At 41.5% G+C, this 16,514-nt stretch overlaps 1 protein-coding gene across 2 annotated transcripts in view; it reads right to left on the reverse strand.

The window, feature by feature from the left end:
* Positions 1-3,842: 3,842 nt before the first annotated feature.
* The window catches only part of pigs (phosphatidylinositol glycan anchor biosynthesis, class S), a 57,981-nt gene continuing 45,309 nt past the window's right edge, over positions 3,843-16,514 (reverse strand). For both annotated transcript variants that reach the window (XM_080210720.1, XM_080210721.1), the window contains exons 10-11: positions 5,973-6,183; positions 3,843-4,863 (exon numbers count right to left, since the gene is read on the reverse strand). In XM_080210720.1, coding sequence (XP_080066846.1) covers positions 4,600-4,863; positions 5,973-6,183 — 475 coding nt within the window. In that variant the 3' untranslated portion in view covers positions 3,843-4,599. The remainder of the gene's footprint in view (positions 4,864-5,972; positions 6,184-16,514) is intronic.

A 16,514-nucleotide genomic window follows, 5' to 3' on the forward strand; every position in this document is an offset into this window, starting at 1 on the left:
GATGATGGTGATCCATGGATCTCTGTCCTTCTCCTGGTAGGTGGTACAGATTGCATGTTTGGAAGGTACTACTGAACAAGCTTTGTAAAATAGGCTGTAATATATTAGGACTGAAGTTGGTGAAGACAGCTGTGTGTTCACTTTCACTGTCTAAGGTATTCACAGTGGCTAGCACGGCTGTCTCAGCGCCAGCGACCCGGGTTCGATTCCCGGCTTGGGTCACTGTCTGTGTGGAGTTTGCACATTATCCCCTGGAAAGGGTGCTTCAGTTTCCTCCCACAGTCCAAAAGATGTGCTGGTTAGGTGAATTGGCCATGCTAAATTCTTCCTCAGTATACCCGAACAGGAGTGTGGCGACTAAGGGATTTTCACAGTAACTTCATTGTAGTGTTAATGTAAGCCTACTTGTGACTAATAAACTAACTTTAAAATATACCCTGGCAAAGGTCACTGAAATTGCTACAATACCCAGAGGCCGAATTACTGTTTCCTAACCTCCTCTATAAACCCCCATTAGAACAGTCCAAATAAAATCAAAACACATAAACAAACAAAAAATGCAAAACAGGAGATGACCCATTGATTCAATCAGCTTGTCCGCGATAGTCGTTAAGCATCATCATACTCACTCCCAATTTACCAAGAGCAACATAAGACATAAGCAACATGAGATAGGTGGGAAAACAGAGACAAGAGACAAACCAGGCTAATTTAGGAAACCAATCTGGAAAACTCCTCTCTACATCCATAGTATTGATCAAAACGAGTCCAGATCATATAGAGCCTGATTTACTTTACAGAATACATATCCCTTGTACCTCAGCCATCGACAGGACAGTTCTTGCTTGAAGAAATTCAGCAAATCAACGTCCACTCAAGAATTGGCAGCCTGTTCCACACCATTCTCTGGAAAAAGAAGAATCCAACCTAGTCCTGCCCTTAATTTGTAATCAGACTCCTGGTCTTGAATAATCTAACAAGTCGAAGTAATTGGCCTCCAGAGAGGTCAATTCAATTTTTTATAAATCTCAATGAAATCACCCGGGTTTACGCTTCTCTACAGAATACAGATCCAGCTCTCCAATTCTAGGCTTATGTTCGGATGAGATTTGAGGGCTCAGGTAGTGCACTAGAAAGCTTTAGATTGGCTAGGAGGGAGTTGAAGAGGGAGTTAAGAAGGGCTAAAAGAGGACATGAGAAGATCTTGGCTGATAGGATTAAGGAGAATCCTAAGGCATTCTATAGGTTTGTCAGGAACAGAAGGTTGGTCAGGGCAAGATTAGGGCCAGTTACAGACAGCAGAGGGAAGTTGTGTGTGGAACCGGAGGAGGTTGGAGAAGCATTGAACCAATATTTCTCTTCGGTGTTCAAGCAGGGGGACATGAATATAGCTGAGGAGGACACTGGGTTGCAGGGGTGTAAAATAGACAGTATTACGGTTGATAAGGGGGATGTGCTGGATATTCTTGAGGGGCTGAAAATAGATAAGTCCCCTGGTCCGGATGGGATCTACCCTAGGATTTTCTGGGAGGCTAGAGAGGTGATTGCAGAGCCTCTGGCTCTGATCTTCAGGTCGTCATTGGTCTCTGGTGTAGTCCCGGAGGATTGGAGGATAGCGAATGTTGTCCCATTGTTTAAGAAGGGGAACAGAGACTTTGCCGGGAATTATAGACCGGTGAGTCTTACTTCTGTTGTGGGCAAGGTTTTAGAAAAAATTATTAGGGATAGGATTTATAGTTATTTGGAGTGTAATGAATTGATTAGAAATAGCATGGTTTTGTAGCGGGTAGGTCGTGCCTTACTAACCTTATTGAGTTTTTTGAGAAGGTGACCAAAGAGGTGGATGGGGGCAAGGCAGTTGACGTGGTATATATGGATTTTAGTAAGGCGTTTGATAAGGTTCACCATGGTAGGCTTCTGCAGAAAATGCAGATGTATGGGATTGTGGGTAATCTAAGAAGTTGGATCAGGAATTGGCTATCAGATAGGAGACAGAGGGTGGTGGTTGATGGTAAATATTCATCATGGAGTTCGGTTACGAGTGGTGTGCCTCAGGGATCTGTTTTGGGGCCACTGTTGTTTGTAATCTTTATTAATGATCTGGATGAGGGTATAGTTGGGTGGATTAGTAAATTTGCTGATGACACCAAAGTCGGAGGTGTGGTAGATTGTGAGGAAGGGTGTCATAGTCTGCAGGGAGACTTAGATAGGTTGCAGAGCTGGGCCGAGAGGTGGCAGATGGAATTTAATGCAGAGAAGTGTGAGGTAATTCACTTTGGTAGGAGCAACAGATGTGTCGAGTATAGGGCTAACGGGAGGACTTTGAATAGTGTGGATGAACAGAGGGATCTAGGTGTATGTGTACATAGATCCCTGAAAGTTGGGAATCAAGTAGATAAGGTTGTCAAGAAGGCGTACGGTGTCTTGGCGTTTATTGGTAGGGGGATTGAATTTAGGAGTCGCAGCATCATGTTGCAACTGTACACTACTCTGGTGCGGCCGCACTTGGAGTACTGTGTGCAGTTCTGGTCCCCACATTACAAGAAGGATGTGGAGGCTTTGGAGAGGGTGCAGAGGAGGTTTACTAGGATGTTGCCTGGTATGGTGGGGAGGTCCTATGAGGAGAGACTGAGGGATTTAGGGTTGTTTTCGTTGGAAAGAAGGCAGCTAAGAGGGGATCTTATTGAAACGTATAAGATGATTAGAGGTTCAGATAGGGTGGATAGTGATAGCGTTTTTCCTCGGATGGAGAAAGCTAGCACGAGGGGGCATGGCTTTAAATTAAGGGGGGGTAGCTACAGGACGGATGTCAGGGGTAGGTTCTTTACCCAGCGGGTGGTGAGGGATTGGAATGCCCTGCCTGCTGCAGTTGTAAATGCGCCTAGTTTGGGGGCGTTTAAGAGATCTGTGGATAGGTTTATGGACGAAAAGGGATTGGTATAGGCTAGTGGGTCATTGTTTTTGTAACTGGTCGGCGCAACATCGTGGGCCGAAGGGCCTGTTCTGCGCTGTAATGTTCTATGTTCTATCTGGGTAATTAAGATAAAAGCAAAATACTGCTAATGATGGAAATCCAAATTAGAAACATAAAATGCTGGAAATACTCAGCATGTCCCCATTGCCTGTGGAGAGAGAAACAGATAAAGTTTCAGGTCAATAACTATTCATCAAAACCAAGATTTCCAGCATCCACAGTATTTTGTTTCTGTATTAATGGATAAGTAAGATGCTTTAAACAGTCTTGTGATATTTCTCTGCAGTCCTCCCAATAACCCCCATCTTGTGAGGAAACCAAAACTGGACGCAGTATTTATTCTGTGGCTTAACCAAGGTCTTAAGCAAGTTAAAATATCATGCTTTGCTTTATAAATCTTAATTAATACTTCTGTCATTATAATCTAATTACTGTGTTCAGATCCTACAATTCTACTCATCATGCAGCAGTAATTCATTAGCAATAAACACAGTAATACTAAATACTACTTATAAGATTGAACATAACATTTACTTTGTAATAACTCCTCTTAATTAAAGGCCTCACATCAGGGAGTTGGGTGGTCAGGAGGAAAGAAAGGGACCAATAAAGAAATTGAAATATGGGGGAAAAAAATACGTGTGAGAGAGAAAAAGAGAGAGAAAGACAGAGAGCAAGATCCAGCAAAGCAGAGAAGGGACAGGAAGTGATGAGTGGCATACATGGTAAGAGATGACAGATAGTGAGACAGATGGGGTAGAGACAGGAGATGGCGAGGAAGGAGGGGCAGGAAACTGGTACAGTAAGAAAGAGAAGGAAGGCGAAGAGAGACCACCAGAAGAAGAAATAACCATATGCAAGGAAATGATTTAATCTCCAACTTGGTGTCTTATTTTATTGGTTTCTGAACATTCCAGCAAATGGTTGAAAAGGTACATAAACAAAGATACAGTTCCCCTAGAAATAATTTTACACAAAATCCAATCAGAAAAACTGAACAAACACACATTCTGACATTTAACATACCTTCATATCCAGTATCTTCTTGCACTTATTATATGAAGCTAAGCTGCTGTGTCTGGTGTACGTATAAACCGAAGTACTAACACTGCCACAGGGACCCACAGGGATTGTGGCAGAAACCACAGTAAGCAAAAGGATTTAAGTTCCTGATGGCCTACAGTTAGAGAAATGTCCTGTATAACAAGACACAGCAATTAGAAGGAACTGACTTGTTCTATGTGGAGTTGGTCAATTTCTTCTTTGATACCAAGTATGAATAGCATCAAAAACCTAAATTCTACCCAGGCATTTGGGGAGAGAAGCAATTGCAGAACATTTGCAAAATACGATGAGTTGGTTGTGATGTTTCCCATAGCTGAGTAGCCCATCTGCATTGTACATTAAGAACGTCTGGAGTTAAAGGACAGTAAGCATCTGCAGAGCTCCATTCCATTATGATTCCATTGCATTCAGGAAAGAGGACAACAGCTCCCAATAAATTAAATTCACAAAATTTAGAACATTTACAACCCTTTGAGCCTTATCATTCAACGTTCTTTGATAATTGGATGTGCCAAATCTGTGAGCAGCCATTAGTTGCTCAGAATCAGTGCACCTCCTCCTCAATCCACCTTCTTTCTCCATTTAAGGTCCTTGCCAGTTTTCAACAGAGACAGCACAATGGGGACACACATTGGCAGAAACAAGGGAATGTAAATGGCAAATTTCTGATCATCTGGGAAATATAGGAGATGGAGCAGAGATGGATCGAAGAAAGCTTTTTCAGACGAGGTGATGGCCTCCTTGCTGGCCAGGAAAGCTGGAAATAGTCTTCCAGCTTCTAACTCCTCAAGTGATCGTTGAACAGAAGCCACAGCATTATACACCTGCAAAGAAAGAGTGTGTCTTGGATGAAAGAGTGAAAAGATAAGAAAATTAAAGATGCTACTGGAAAAGGAAAAAGAGGCACTAAAATATGGTTAAACACAGAGCCTACTCATTCCCATAGGGCATGCAGGGAGATTGTTCAACCCAATGCCCGTGTCAGCCCATAAAAGAGCTTCGCAATTAATCACAAAATCCTGCACATTCCTCATAGTCGTGAGGCTTGGTTGAGGCCGTCCTCATGTGTGCAGAACTTGGCTATCAGTCTCTGCTCAGTGACTCTGCGCTCTCATGTTTCATGAAGGCCACCTTGGAGAATGCTTACTGAGATTGGGTACCCAGACGGTCTTCACGACACACGATAGCGCAGAGTCGTTGAGCAGAAAGTGATAGCCAAGTTCCGCACACGAGGGCAGCCTCAACCGGGATCTTGGGTTCATGCCATTCTATCTGTAACCCCCATGACTTGCCTGGGCTTGCAAAATCTCACTAACTGTCCTGTTTGGAGACAATACACATCTCTTTAACCTGTGCTTAATGCTCTCTCCAGTCACATTGTCTACACCTTTAAAACCTGATTACCTGTAAAGACTCGCATTCCAACCATTATTTTGTAAATTGAGTTTGTATCTTTATATGTCTTGTTTGTGAACAGAACTCCCAGTTACCTGACAAAGGAGCAGCTCTCTGAAAGCTAGTGGCTTTTGGTACCAAATAAACCTATTGGACTTTAACCTGGTGTTGTGAGACTTCTTACTATGTTTACCCCAGTCCAACGCCAGCATTTCCACATCATAAGTTAATTACTGCATTGAAAAGGTCAAATGAATAAAGGGAGGGGTTAGGATTGGGAATACACTCCCTGCTGATGGTAGATTCAATGGTGGCTTCCAAAGGGGATGTTGGATATTTATTTAGAGAAAACGTTCAGGACTATGGGTAAAAGTCAGGGAAGTTAGACTAGGTGAACCAAAAGCCTTCTTTCAGTGTTGTAAGCATTCTATAATTTGATGCTAAGCCCGTGGAACTGCACACCAGCAAGGGGCAGGCCTTCTAGACAGGACGGTAGAACAGCTGAATTTAAAACTAAGTTTGTTTGGCTCAAACTCACCTCAGATGCAATGTTATCATTAATCACGATGTTTCCAATTTCATCAAGGAGCTGAGCTAAGGAAGTCAGCGTGTTTGTTGCGGTGGCAATGTTCTCCACTGTCCTTATCCACAGCAAGCGGTCAGTCTCCCAGTCAGTGACTATCATATTCCCGGGATTTTGGACAAGGGATTCAGGAAGGGGCTGCACTTTCTGAATACCCAATAATAACCTGTCGAGAGAATGAGGGGATGCAGAGAGAGAAAGCAAACAAATTAGTTAGCTCTGTGCAGCAGGACTAGACACACAGCAGTTCAGACAGTTGTGTACAAGAATTAAACATAGACCTCACTGACACATACATGACAGTAGGCCCAGCAAGTGAGGCAACTGCTCTCATTCTGTTAGTTGGAGGCGGCAGTCTACATTTTAACACCTCACCCCAGCTCAGTGTTTGTGTGTCACTTTATTACATTGGTGGGCTATTGAGTTATAAGAACATAAGAAGTAGGAAGTAGAAGCAGGAGTAGGCCATCTAGCCCTTCGAGCCTGCCCCGCCATTCAATAAGATCATGGCTGATCTGAAGTGGATCAGTTCCACTTTCCCGCTTTCTTCCCATAACCCTTAATTCCCTTGCCTACCAAAAACCTATCTACCCGTGACTTAAATATATTTAGCGAGGTAGCCTCCACCACATCAACAGGCAGAGAATTCCAGAGATTCACCACCCTTTGAGTGAAGAAGTTCCTCCTCAACTCCGTTCTAAACTGCACCCCCCTTACCTTGAGGCTGTGCCCTCTCATCCTGCTGTCCTTTCTGAGCGGGAAGAATCTCTCTACCTCTACCCTATCCATCCCCTTCATTATCTTATACGTCTGTATAAGATCCCCCCTCATCCTTCTAAACTCCAACGAGTACAGACCCAGTCTATTTAAGTTAAGTGTCACTTAAGAGTTAAGTGTCACTTTTTTGTTTTATAATTTGGGTTAACAGTGTTGTGTGTAATGCCCTATGTTAGGGGTTAAATGTTTTAACAAAAAAACAAATAGGTGATTTGCACATGTAGATTCAAATTAGTAACAGATTTATTCCAGGACTCTTGCCTATACAGAATACAAATTGAAGTAAAACTGAAGCCTCTGCAATCACTTAGTGATATCTTCAACAAATCAAGTGTTCAGCTCTTAACACAACCTGCAACCACTTAAATACATAACATCTCTCCCCCTTTGCTTCTGTGGTCATAACAACAAATTAGTACCATGTTGTACATAAGATCAATAATACTCTAGACTCAATACAGTGCATCATTCATCATTATACACAGTCAATAAGAAAGTCAATCAGGAGGCTGTTTATTTCTCATTGGTTGTACGTGACGCTCTGGAATCTGGCTGTCCTTGATCCAAAAAGCACGATTTGGAATTTTAGCAGACACCTCTTGGAGCTACTACAACATTCTAATGTGGTATAGTAGCAGAGACACAATCATCAGGCAACTGAGAGTTAACTAAATCTTCTGTAGTAGTGCTTATAACATCAGGAATTAAAGATGATGATATTTCTGGAGATAATTCAGAGAAATAATTTTAAAATTACATCAGTTGATCAGTATAGATTCGCCAAACTAGTTCATCATTGGTTTGAACATCATTGGTAAGAAATTGGATCTGTTTTTGCTGAAGCTATAGCTGGTACCTATTTCTCATTCCTGGCATTATGTACTGACACTCTACTTCCTTGTTGAAGGAGGTAGCATGGTGGCTCAGTGGTTAGCACTGTCGCCTCAATGCCAGAAACCCAGGTTCAATTCCCAGTTTGGGGCACTGTCTGTGGAGTCTGCGTGTTCTCCCTGTGTCTGCGTGGGTTTCCTGCAGGTGCTCTGGTTTCCTCCCACAGTCCAAAGATGTGCAGGTTAGGTGAATGGCCTTGCTAAATTCTCCCTCAATGTACCCAAACAGATGCCAGAGTGTGGCGACTAGGGGATTTTCTTAGTAATTTCCTTGCAGTGTTAATGTAAGCCTACTTGTGACTAATAAACTTTAAACTTTTAAATGAGTGTTATTTTGTTCCCACTTCTCATCCCACAACTTGAGACTGTTGTTGACATTGTACTATAGCTGAAGTTTCTAGAGGTAATAAACAAAAAATAGTTCTCGAATAAGCAAAGATAGCAGCCCAGATTTAAAACGATCTCCAACAGGAGATATCCAGTAACTTTGGGTTATAATAGTTGGATGAGGACTACATTTGCCTCCTTGCTCCCTGGGCCTGGAAGGTGAAATATCAACCAGAGCTTCTGTTTCTGCTCATTACATGGTTAGTCCTGCAGCAAAGTGTCCATGAAAATCCAGATCAGGAGGGCATCTATTCCTCTTCAGTTGTATACAACATTCTGGAATCTGACAGTCCACAACTTAATGAGCTCGATTTGGAACTTGAGGAGACATTTCTTCGCCTAGAGCCAAAGTGTATCATTCTCACTCGGTATAGGAGTGTAGACACAATAATCAGGCAATTCAGATTCAACAAGTCTCCCATGGTAGCATTCACAACACCAGGAAATGAAGAAATTGGTGTTTCTGGAGACAATTCAGGGAAATCATTTTGAGATGATAAGATTGGTCAGCATGGTGTCACCAAACCAGCCCATCCTCAGTTTAAACCGTGTCAGAAAGGGAACTTTGCTAAAACAATGGCTGCTACCCATTTCTCACTCACTGCATCATTACACACAAACACGCAATCTCCTTGTCAAAATGAGCGGTGTTTTGCCCTCACTTCTCGTTGCGCAACTTGAGGTTGTTGTTGACACTCCACTGTCGCTGAAGATGCTGACAGTAACAACAAATCAAACACAGTTCCCAACTTCCTCCAAGAGCCGGAATGTAGGTGAATGTTGGGTCGTCATGTGAATAGTGTTTCCATAAGATGCCAAAAAGATATGCACACAATGTGATAACAAACTGTGTTCTCTTCAACCTTATAAAGAATGTTTCAATGATTGGATCAATCTTTCACCAATCCATTGGTTGCTGGATGATAAGGTGTGGATTTTATAGACAGAATACCATTTACCCTGAGATAATCCTCAAACTCTTGTGAAGTAAACTGTGAACCATTATCACTAACAATCTGTTCTGATTGTTAAATCTTGCAAAGATTGGTCAAGTTTTCCAATATTTGTTTCGATGTAGTAGATCTCATGATAATTTCCAGCTACTTTGAAAGTGCATCAATTATATCAAAGAACATGTAACCCTCAAACGGACCAGCAAAATCTAAATGCCATCAATGCCACGGTACTTCAGGCCACTCCCAAGAATGTAACGAGACAGTTGTGTATTTCTTAGTCATGCACTGTGCCACTTTTCCTTCAACCTGAGCATCCAGATCCAGCTACTAAAAATAACCACAACCTAATTTCTTCATCCAGACTATATCAGGATATCCTCCATGTAATTGTTCAAGAACTTTTCCACACAGGTTAGGAGGAATGATCACTCAGATTCCCCACAATGGATAACCACCTTGGACAGTCAAGTTAAGCTTTCTTAACACACATGGTTTCAAATCAGGATGCAAACAATGCTTTCCAGCTTTTGTTCCATTCAATACCATATCCATCATCTTCCCCATGACAAGATCATGTCTGGTATGTCTCTGAACTTGAGAAGATGTCACAATGATTTACTAGTGAAAAATAAAGAATATTACCAAAGTTGGTGGCATCTGCTCAAGGTCATCATCACACTTATCTGGTCAAGATAAATGGGATGATACCTCGGTATTTGCATGGCACTCTGATTGACAATACTTTATATTCCAAGAATGTGCAGATAAGACCAGTGACAATCTTTGCAATCAGCTAGCAGCCAACAATGGCATTTCTTTATATGGCCAAAAATAATAATAAAGAACAAAGAAAACTACAGCACAAGAACAGGTCCTTCTGCCCTCCAAGCCTGTACCGATCATGCCATAATTAAAATAAACCTTCTGCCCTTACTCAGTCTGTAACCCTTTATTCTCTCCCTATTCACAGACCCATCCAGATGCCTCTTAAATGTTGATAATGTGCCTGCTTCCACCACCTTCTCTGGCAGCGCATTCCAGGCACCCATCATTCTCTGTGTAAAAAGCTTTCCCTCATCTCCCTTAAACATTCTCCCTCTCACTCTGAACCTGTGTCCCTTGTAATTGATATTGTCACCCTGGGAAAAAGCCTCTGAATCTCCACCCTGTCTATGCTTCTCATAATTTTGGTAGACCTCTATCAAGTTTCCCCTCAGCTTCTGTTTTTCTAGTGAAAACAATCCTAGTTTATTCAATCTCTCCTCATAGCCAATACTCTCGAGACCAGGCAACATCCTGGTGAACCTTCTTTGTACTCTCTCCAAAGCTTCCACATCAGATGGATGATAGTGTGGTGACCAGAATTGGACACAATTTTCCAAATGCAGCTTAACCAAGATTTTATATAGCTGCAACATAATTTCCCAACTCTTGGCCTCAATGCCCCAGCTGATGAAAGCAAGCATGCCAAATGCCTTCTTAATCACCTCGACCACCTGTATTGCCACTTTGAGGGAATTATGGACCTGCACGCCCAGATCCCTCTCTATGTTAATGTTCCTAAGGATTCTGCCATTTACAGTATAATTAAGACAAAGAAACATAGAAAATAGGTGTAAGCCATTTGGCCCTTCGAGCCTGCACTACCATTCAATATGATCATGTACTTTCAATATCCCACTCCCACTTTCTCTCCATACCCCTTGATCCCTTTAGCCACAAGAGCCATGTCCAGCTCTCTCTTGAACATTTCTAATGAACTGGCTCCAACAGCTTTCTGAGGTAGAGAATTCTACAGGTTCACAACTCTCTGAGTGAAGAAGTTCTTTCTTGTCTCAGTCCTGAATGGCTTACCTCTATTTTTAGACTGTGACCCTTCGTTCTGGAGTTCTTCAACATTAGGAACATTCTTCCCGCATCTAGCCTGTCCAGTCCCATCAGGATTTTGTATGTTTCTGTAAAATTCCCTCTCATTCTTCTAAATTCCAGTGAGTACAAGCCCAGTCGATCCAGTATCTCTTTATACATCAGTCCTGCAATTCCAGGAATCAGTCTGGTGAACCTTCGCTGGATTCCCTCAATAACAAGAATGTACTTCCTCAGACTAGGAGACCAAAACTGCGCACAATACTCAAGGTGTGGCCTTACCAAGGCCCTGTATAACTGCAGCAAGACATCCTTGCTCCTATATTAAATCCTCTTGCTATGAAGGCCAGCATGCCATTAGCTTTCTTCAGTGCCTGCTGTACCTGCATGCCAACCTTCAGCGACTGTTCCATGATGACACCCAGGTCATGTTGCACTTCCCCTTTTCCTAAACTGCCACTATTCAGGTAATAATCTTCCTTCCTGTTTTTGCCACCAAAGTGGATAATCTCACATTTATCCACATTATATTGCATTTGCCAAGTATTTGCCCACTCAGCCAGCCTGTCCAAGTCATCCTGCAGTTTCTTAGCATCCTCCACACAACACACACTGCCATCCAGCTTAGTTCTTTTGGACAGATTGTATTCAATTCCTCCATCCAAATCATTAATACATACTGCGAATAGCTGGGGTCCCCGCACTGAACATTGTGGTCCCCACTAGTCACTGCCTGTCACTCTGAAAAGGACCTGTTTATTCTCACTCTTTGCTTCCTGTATGCCAACTAGTTCTCTATCCACGACAATACATTACCCCCGTACCATGAGCTTTAATTTTGCTCATTAATCTCTTGTATGGGACCTTGTCAAAAGCCTTTTGAAAGTCCAGATGCACAACATCCACTGGTTCACCCTTCTCCACTCTACTGGTCACATCTTCAAAAATTCCAGAACGTTTGTCAAGCACGATTTTCCTTCACACCTAAATTTGATCCTCCAAAATGCATCAACTGCAATTGTCTGGATTAAACTGCATTTGCCAGTTCAGTGCCCAAGTCTCCAATCTATCTATACTCTGTTGTATTTTCTGACAATCACCAGCACTATCAGCAACTCCACCAATCTTCGTGTCACCTGCAAATTTACAAATCAGGCCCATCACATTTTCCACCAGATCATTTATATACACTACAACAAGAGGTCCCAGCACTGATCCCTGCGGAACACCACTAGCTCCATTCTAAGATCTCCATTCTGAAAAACACCCTTCCACTGCTACTGTCTTCTGTAACCAAGCCAGTTCTGTATCCATCTAGCCAGTTCACCCCAAATCCCATGTGATTTTGTACAAGTCTGCCATGTGGGACCTTGTCAAATGCTTTACTGAAGTCCATATAAACTACATGCACAACCCTTTCCTCTTCAATTATGTTTGTCTCCTCTTCATAATGTGAAATGATGACCATACAAATAATGTAAACCAAAAATTATATTCAATGCTAATTTTCTAGCTAAGCATAGTTAAATTTAGCTCTCCTCAGGGTAAGTGAAGCAAAAGCTATTGGTCGTTCTTTTCCTGAAAGCATAATGTGAAACTATTGTCGCAGTTATGGTAGCTTTGGATTAAAATGAACCAATAATTCAGGCTTCTGAAAAGCATCTTTGACATCCTTGTATGCTTTCTCATAATCTGTAGTACAGTCCCATGACTGTTTCTCACCTTGTAAATCATGCAATGGCTTCAATAATGTAACTGAGTTAGGAACAAATTTGCCATAATAATTTACTAAACCTAGAAAGGACTTTAACTGCATCACATTTGTTGGTGCTTCTCCTTAGGTGCTCAGTGTAGGCTTTTACTATCAATAACGTGAACCAAATACTGGACTGATATTTGGAAAATGTCACACTTTCCTTTCTTGATATGTAGACCATGCACTTGAAGACTTTCCAATGTTGCTTCTAAACTATTTAAGTGCTCCAAATGTTCATGGACTCTGTAATTAGAATATCATCTAGAAGACATTGTACAACTGGAGAGACCACTCAAAATCTGATCCACTGATCTTTGGAATAGGACTGGAGCAGTTCTCACAAAAGGTAACCTTTTCTAACGAAAAAGACCTTTAAGTAACAATAATAAACAATGGTTGTGATTCAGCCACTACATTCATGTGTAAATTTGCCTGCTGAATTTCTGCCGATTTGTTGATAACCCAGCAAATAAATCTCCAACAACAGAAAATGGATACTGATCAGAACACAACACTAGATTTAAGATTATTTTAAAATCACAAATACAAACTGAAACATCTAGTTTCATGACAGATACAATGGGGGTAGCCCAGTGACTCACTGCAACCAGTTCTAACACACAAGTGTTAAGAATCATAGAATCCCCACAGTACAGAAGGAAACATTTCGGCCCATCGAATCTGCACTGACCACAATACCATCCATGATCCAATCCCCCGTAACCCCACAGCTGTGGTAACAAATGCTACTAATTCTTCTTTGACCTAGGGATGGATTTTTATGGCACCGCTCTTACTTTGAATCTTTTTGATTTATCTTGACTTTCACTTCAACTCCCTGCAATTAGCCAGGTGTCTCTTCAAATACATCCTTGCAAATACTGTAGATCTGTTTTGGCGTCAACCAATCCGCTGGCAGCATGCCAATTAAGCTTTATCTTCTCTAACTATGATCTCCCAATTTCCAAAGCTGGAAACTTACCACGGACCACGTGGAGAAGCAACTCTGCTGTTTGTCCACTGAACTCTATGTTGACCATGACGTAACTTTTTAAAAGTACAATCTCTTTGGTGTTTTAGTTTACTTGTGTCCCGAGTAGACTTGCATTAACACTGCAAAGAAGTTACTGTGAAAATCCCCTAGTCGCCACACTCCGGCATCTATTTGGGCACAGGGGGAGAATTTAGCATGGCCAATGCATGTCTTTCAGACCGTGGGAGGAAATTTGTCCTTAAAATCACATGAGCTGGTTTTAAAGGAAGATGTTTCAGCTTTTGTTGGTGTGTAGTCTCAGGAATTAAAAATACAGCAGCATCAGATTCAACTTCCATCCTAATAGACTGTCCACATAACATTAGAATCACCCAGAATCTCTGTGATCCACCCTGTATGGATAGGACATTTAGTTGGAACTCTTCATCATCTTTAAGGACCTTCTCTTCTTCACAGTTACACTTCTTTCTTTCCTTGTTGTACTTTCTTTTTGTAAAATGCAATTTGTTCTTCTTGAAGGTACCAAGACTCTTCTTCTGAAAATCCAATCCAAACAAACATTTGCAATGTGACCCATTTTGCCACAATTCTTGCATTGAATATCCATGATGATGGCCCATTTTGGCACATCAGTGACAAGTTTTGAATTATGAGCAGTTCCCAACTTGTGGATCTTCATTCATTCCTGCAACAAATTGTGAAGCCTCTATAGCAACCAGTTCCATTAACACTATGATTTCTATCGCTGCCTTTAAAGTCAAAGGATGTTCAGTAAACGTCTTCTTTGGATAGTCTACTTTTGGAGACCACAAACTAGATAATCTCAAACAGCATCTTCCAATGACTCACCAAACTCAACGTTCTGCCAGCCCTTTTAAGGTTGCCATAAGCTGAACAATAATTTTGCCTCTGTGACATTGGTGTACTTTTAAGAAAGTTTTTTTTTAAAATCATGATCTCTGCAGCTCTCACAGACTCAGCGTTTCTCAGCTCACAGCCTTAGGTGTTGTCATTATGGCACCCAGTTTGTCTGGAGATGTCTCTTATTTGCAGCTTTAGTGATTTAAATAGGTCCTGTTTATTTTAACTCTGAGTCGTTTATGATCCTGCTTTATTAGGAGGACAGTCGTGTGTTTTGGGACAGTTTTGTTTCTTTCCAGTAAGTTTATGGTTTCATTTTCAGTTCTGAGCTGCAGATTTCAGTTTTAGAAGGGACAACAAGCTGAAAAGAAGTGTTTTCTTTCTCTCACTGTTGTTTTGGAAATTCTGCTGGTGATGTGAAAGCAAGGTCTTGCTTTTCTGAAGGAGTGAATCTGCTGTTGGTAGCTTGATTCGAGTTCCTCTTGTTTTGGAAAGGTGTTTTGACTTCAAATTCTTCTGAGTCTATCCAGAGAACTTCAGACTTCATCCAAAGGATTAAATTCCATTAACATGAGCTTTAGTCTGTGCTATATTAAATCTATTTCAAGGGTCTTGTTTATGGGATTGGTTTGATTGGGACAGCTCCTACATTTACTAAGGTTGTACATTATCGTGCTTGTTTTGGTGTTGTTTGTAATTGATGGATGTTATTGATAATATTCTTACTATACATGTTAATCATATTCCTAAATAAAGTTTGTTTGATAAGAGTTCCCTAGTGGGTCATTTGAATCACACCTGAAGTGAAACCTATCATGCTTATCCTCGCTAAGTTCAAGATGCAAAACTTATGATCCAGGCGCCCAACCATAATACCTCCCACTCGATTCCTTCAGTTGAACCTAAACTGTGCCACTATGGTTAGTGACTTTGGAGATTAATGCTCTTTAAGGATCTTTCTGATTTGATTTGATTTATTATTGTCACATGTATTAGTGTACAATAAAAAATATTGTTTCTTGTGCGCAACACAGACAAATCATACCATTAATAGAGAAGGAAACAAGAGAGTGCAGAATGTAGTCTTAGCTAGGGCACAGAGAAAAATCAACTTAATGCGAGGTAGGCCCATTCAAAAGTCTGAAGGCAGCGGGGAAGAAGCTGTTCTTGAGTCGGTTGGTACATGACCCCAGACGACTGTTTCTTTTTCCTGACGGAAGAAGGTGAAAGAGAGAATGTCCGGGATGCATGTGATCCTTAATTATGCTGGCTGCTTTGCCAAGGCAGTGGGAAATGTAGACAGAGCCACCGTATGGGAGGCTGGTTTGTGTGATGGATTGGGCTACATTCACGACCTTTTGTAGTTTCGTACAGTCTTGGGCAGAGCAAGAGCTATTCCAAGTTGTGATACAACCAGAAAGAATGCTTTCTATGGTGCATCTGTAAAAGTTGGAGAGAGTTGTAGTTGACATGCCAAATTTCTTTAGTCTTCTGAGAAAGGTGTGGTGATTTTTTTTAACCTGTAGTATCAGCATAAGGGACCAGGACAGGTTATTGGTAATTTGGACACCCAAAAATGTGATGCTCGCAACCATTTCTACTTCGTCCCCATTGATGTAGACAGAGGCATGTTCTCCACTGTGCTTCCTGAAGTTGATGACTATCTCCTTCATTTTGTTGGCACTGAGGGAGAGATTATTGTCATGGCACCAGTTCACTAGATTCTCTTTCTCATTTCTGTACTCTGTCTCATCATTGTTTGTGATGGTGTCATTAGCAAACTTGAAAATCAAGTTGGAGGGGAATCTGGCCACACAGTCATAGGTGTATAAGGAGTGTAGTAGGGAGCTGAGAACACAGCCTTGTTGAGTAGAGGTACTGAGGATGATCGTGGAGGAGGTATTGTTGCCTATCCTTACTGACTGTCAAGTCATCATAAGTTTAGGCTCCAGGCATTGCTGGGTGAACCAAGTTTCAGAGCAAATACTTCCTATTTAATTGAGAAAAGCT

Source organism: Carcharhinus amblyrhynchos, chromosome 23, assembly GCF_965287045.1.
Source record: "Carcharhinus amblyrhynchos chromosome 23, sCarAmb.v2.hapA, whole genome shotgun sequence".
Classification (NCBI taxonomy): domain Eukaryota; kingdom Metazoa; phylum Chordata; class Chondrichthyes; order Carcharhiniformes; family Carcharhinidae; genus Carcharhinus; species Carcharhinus amblyrhynchos.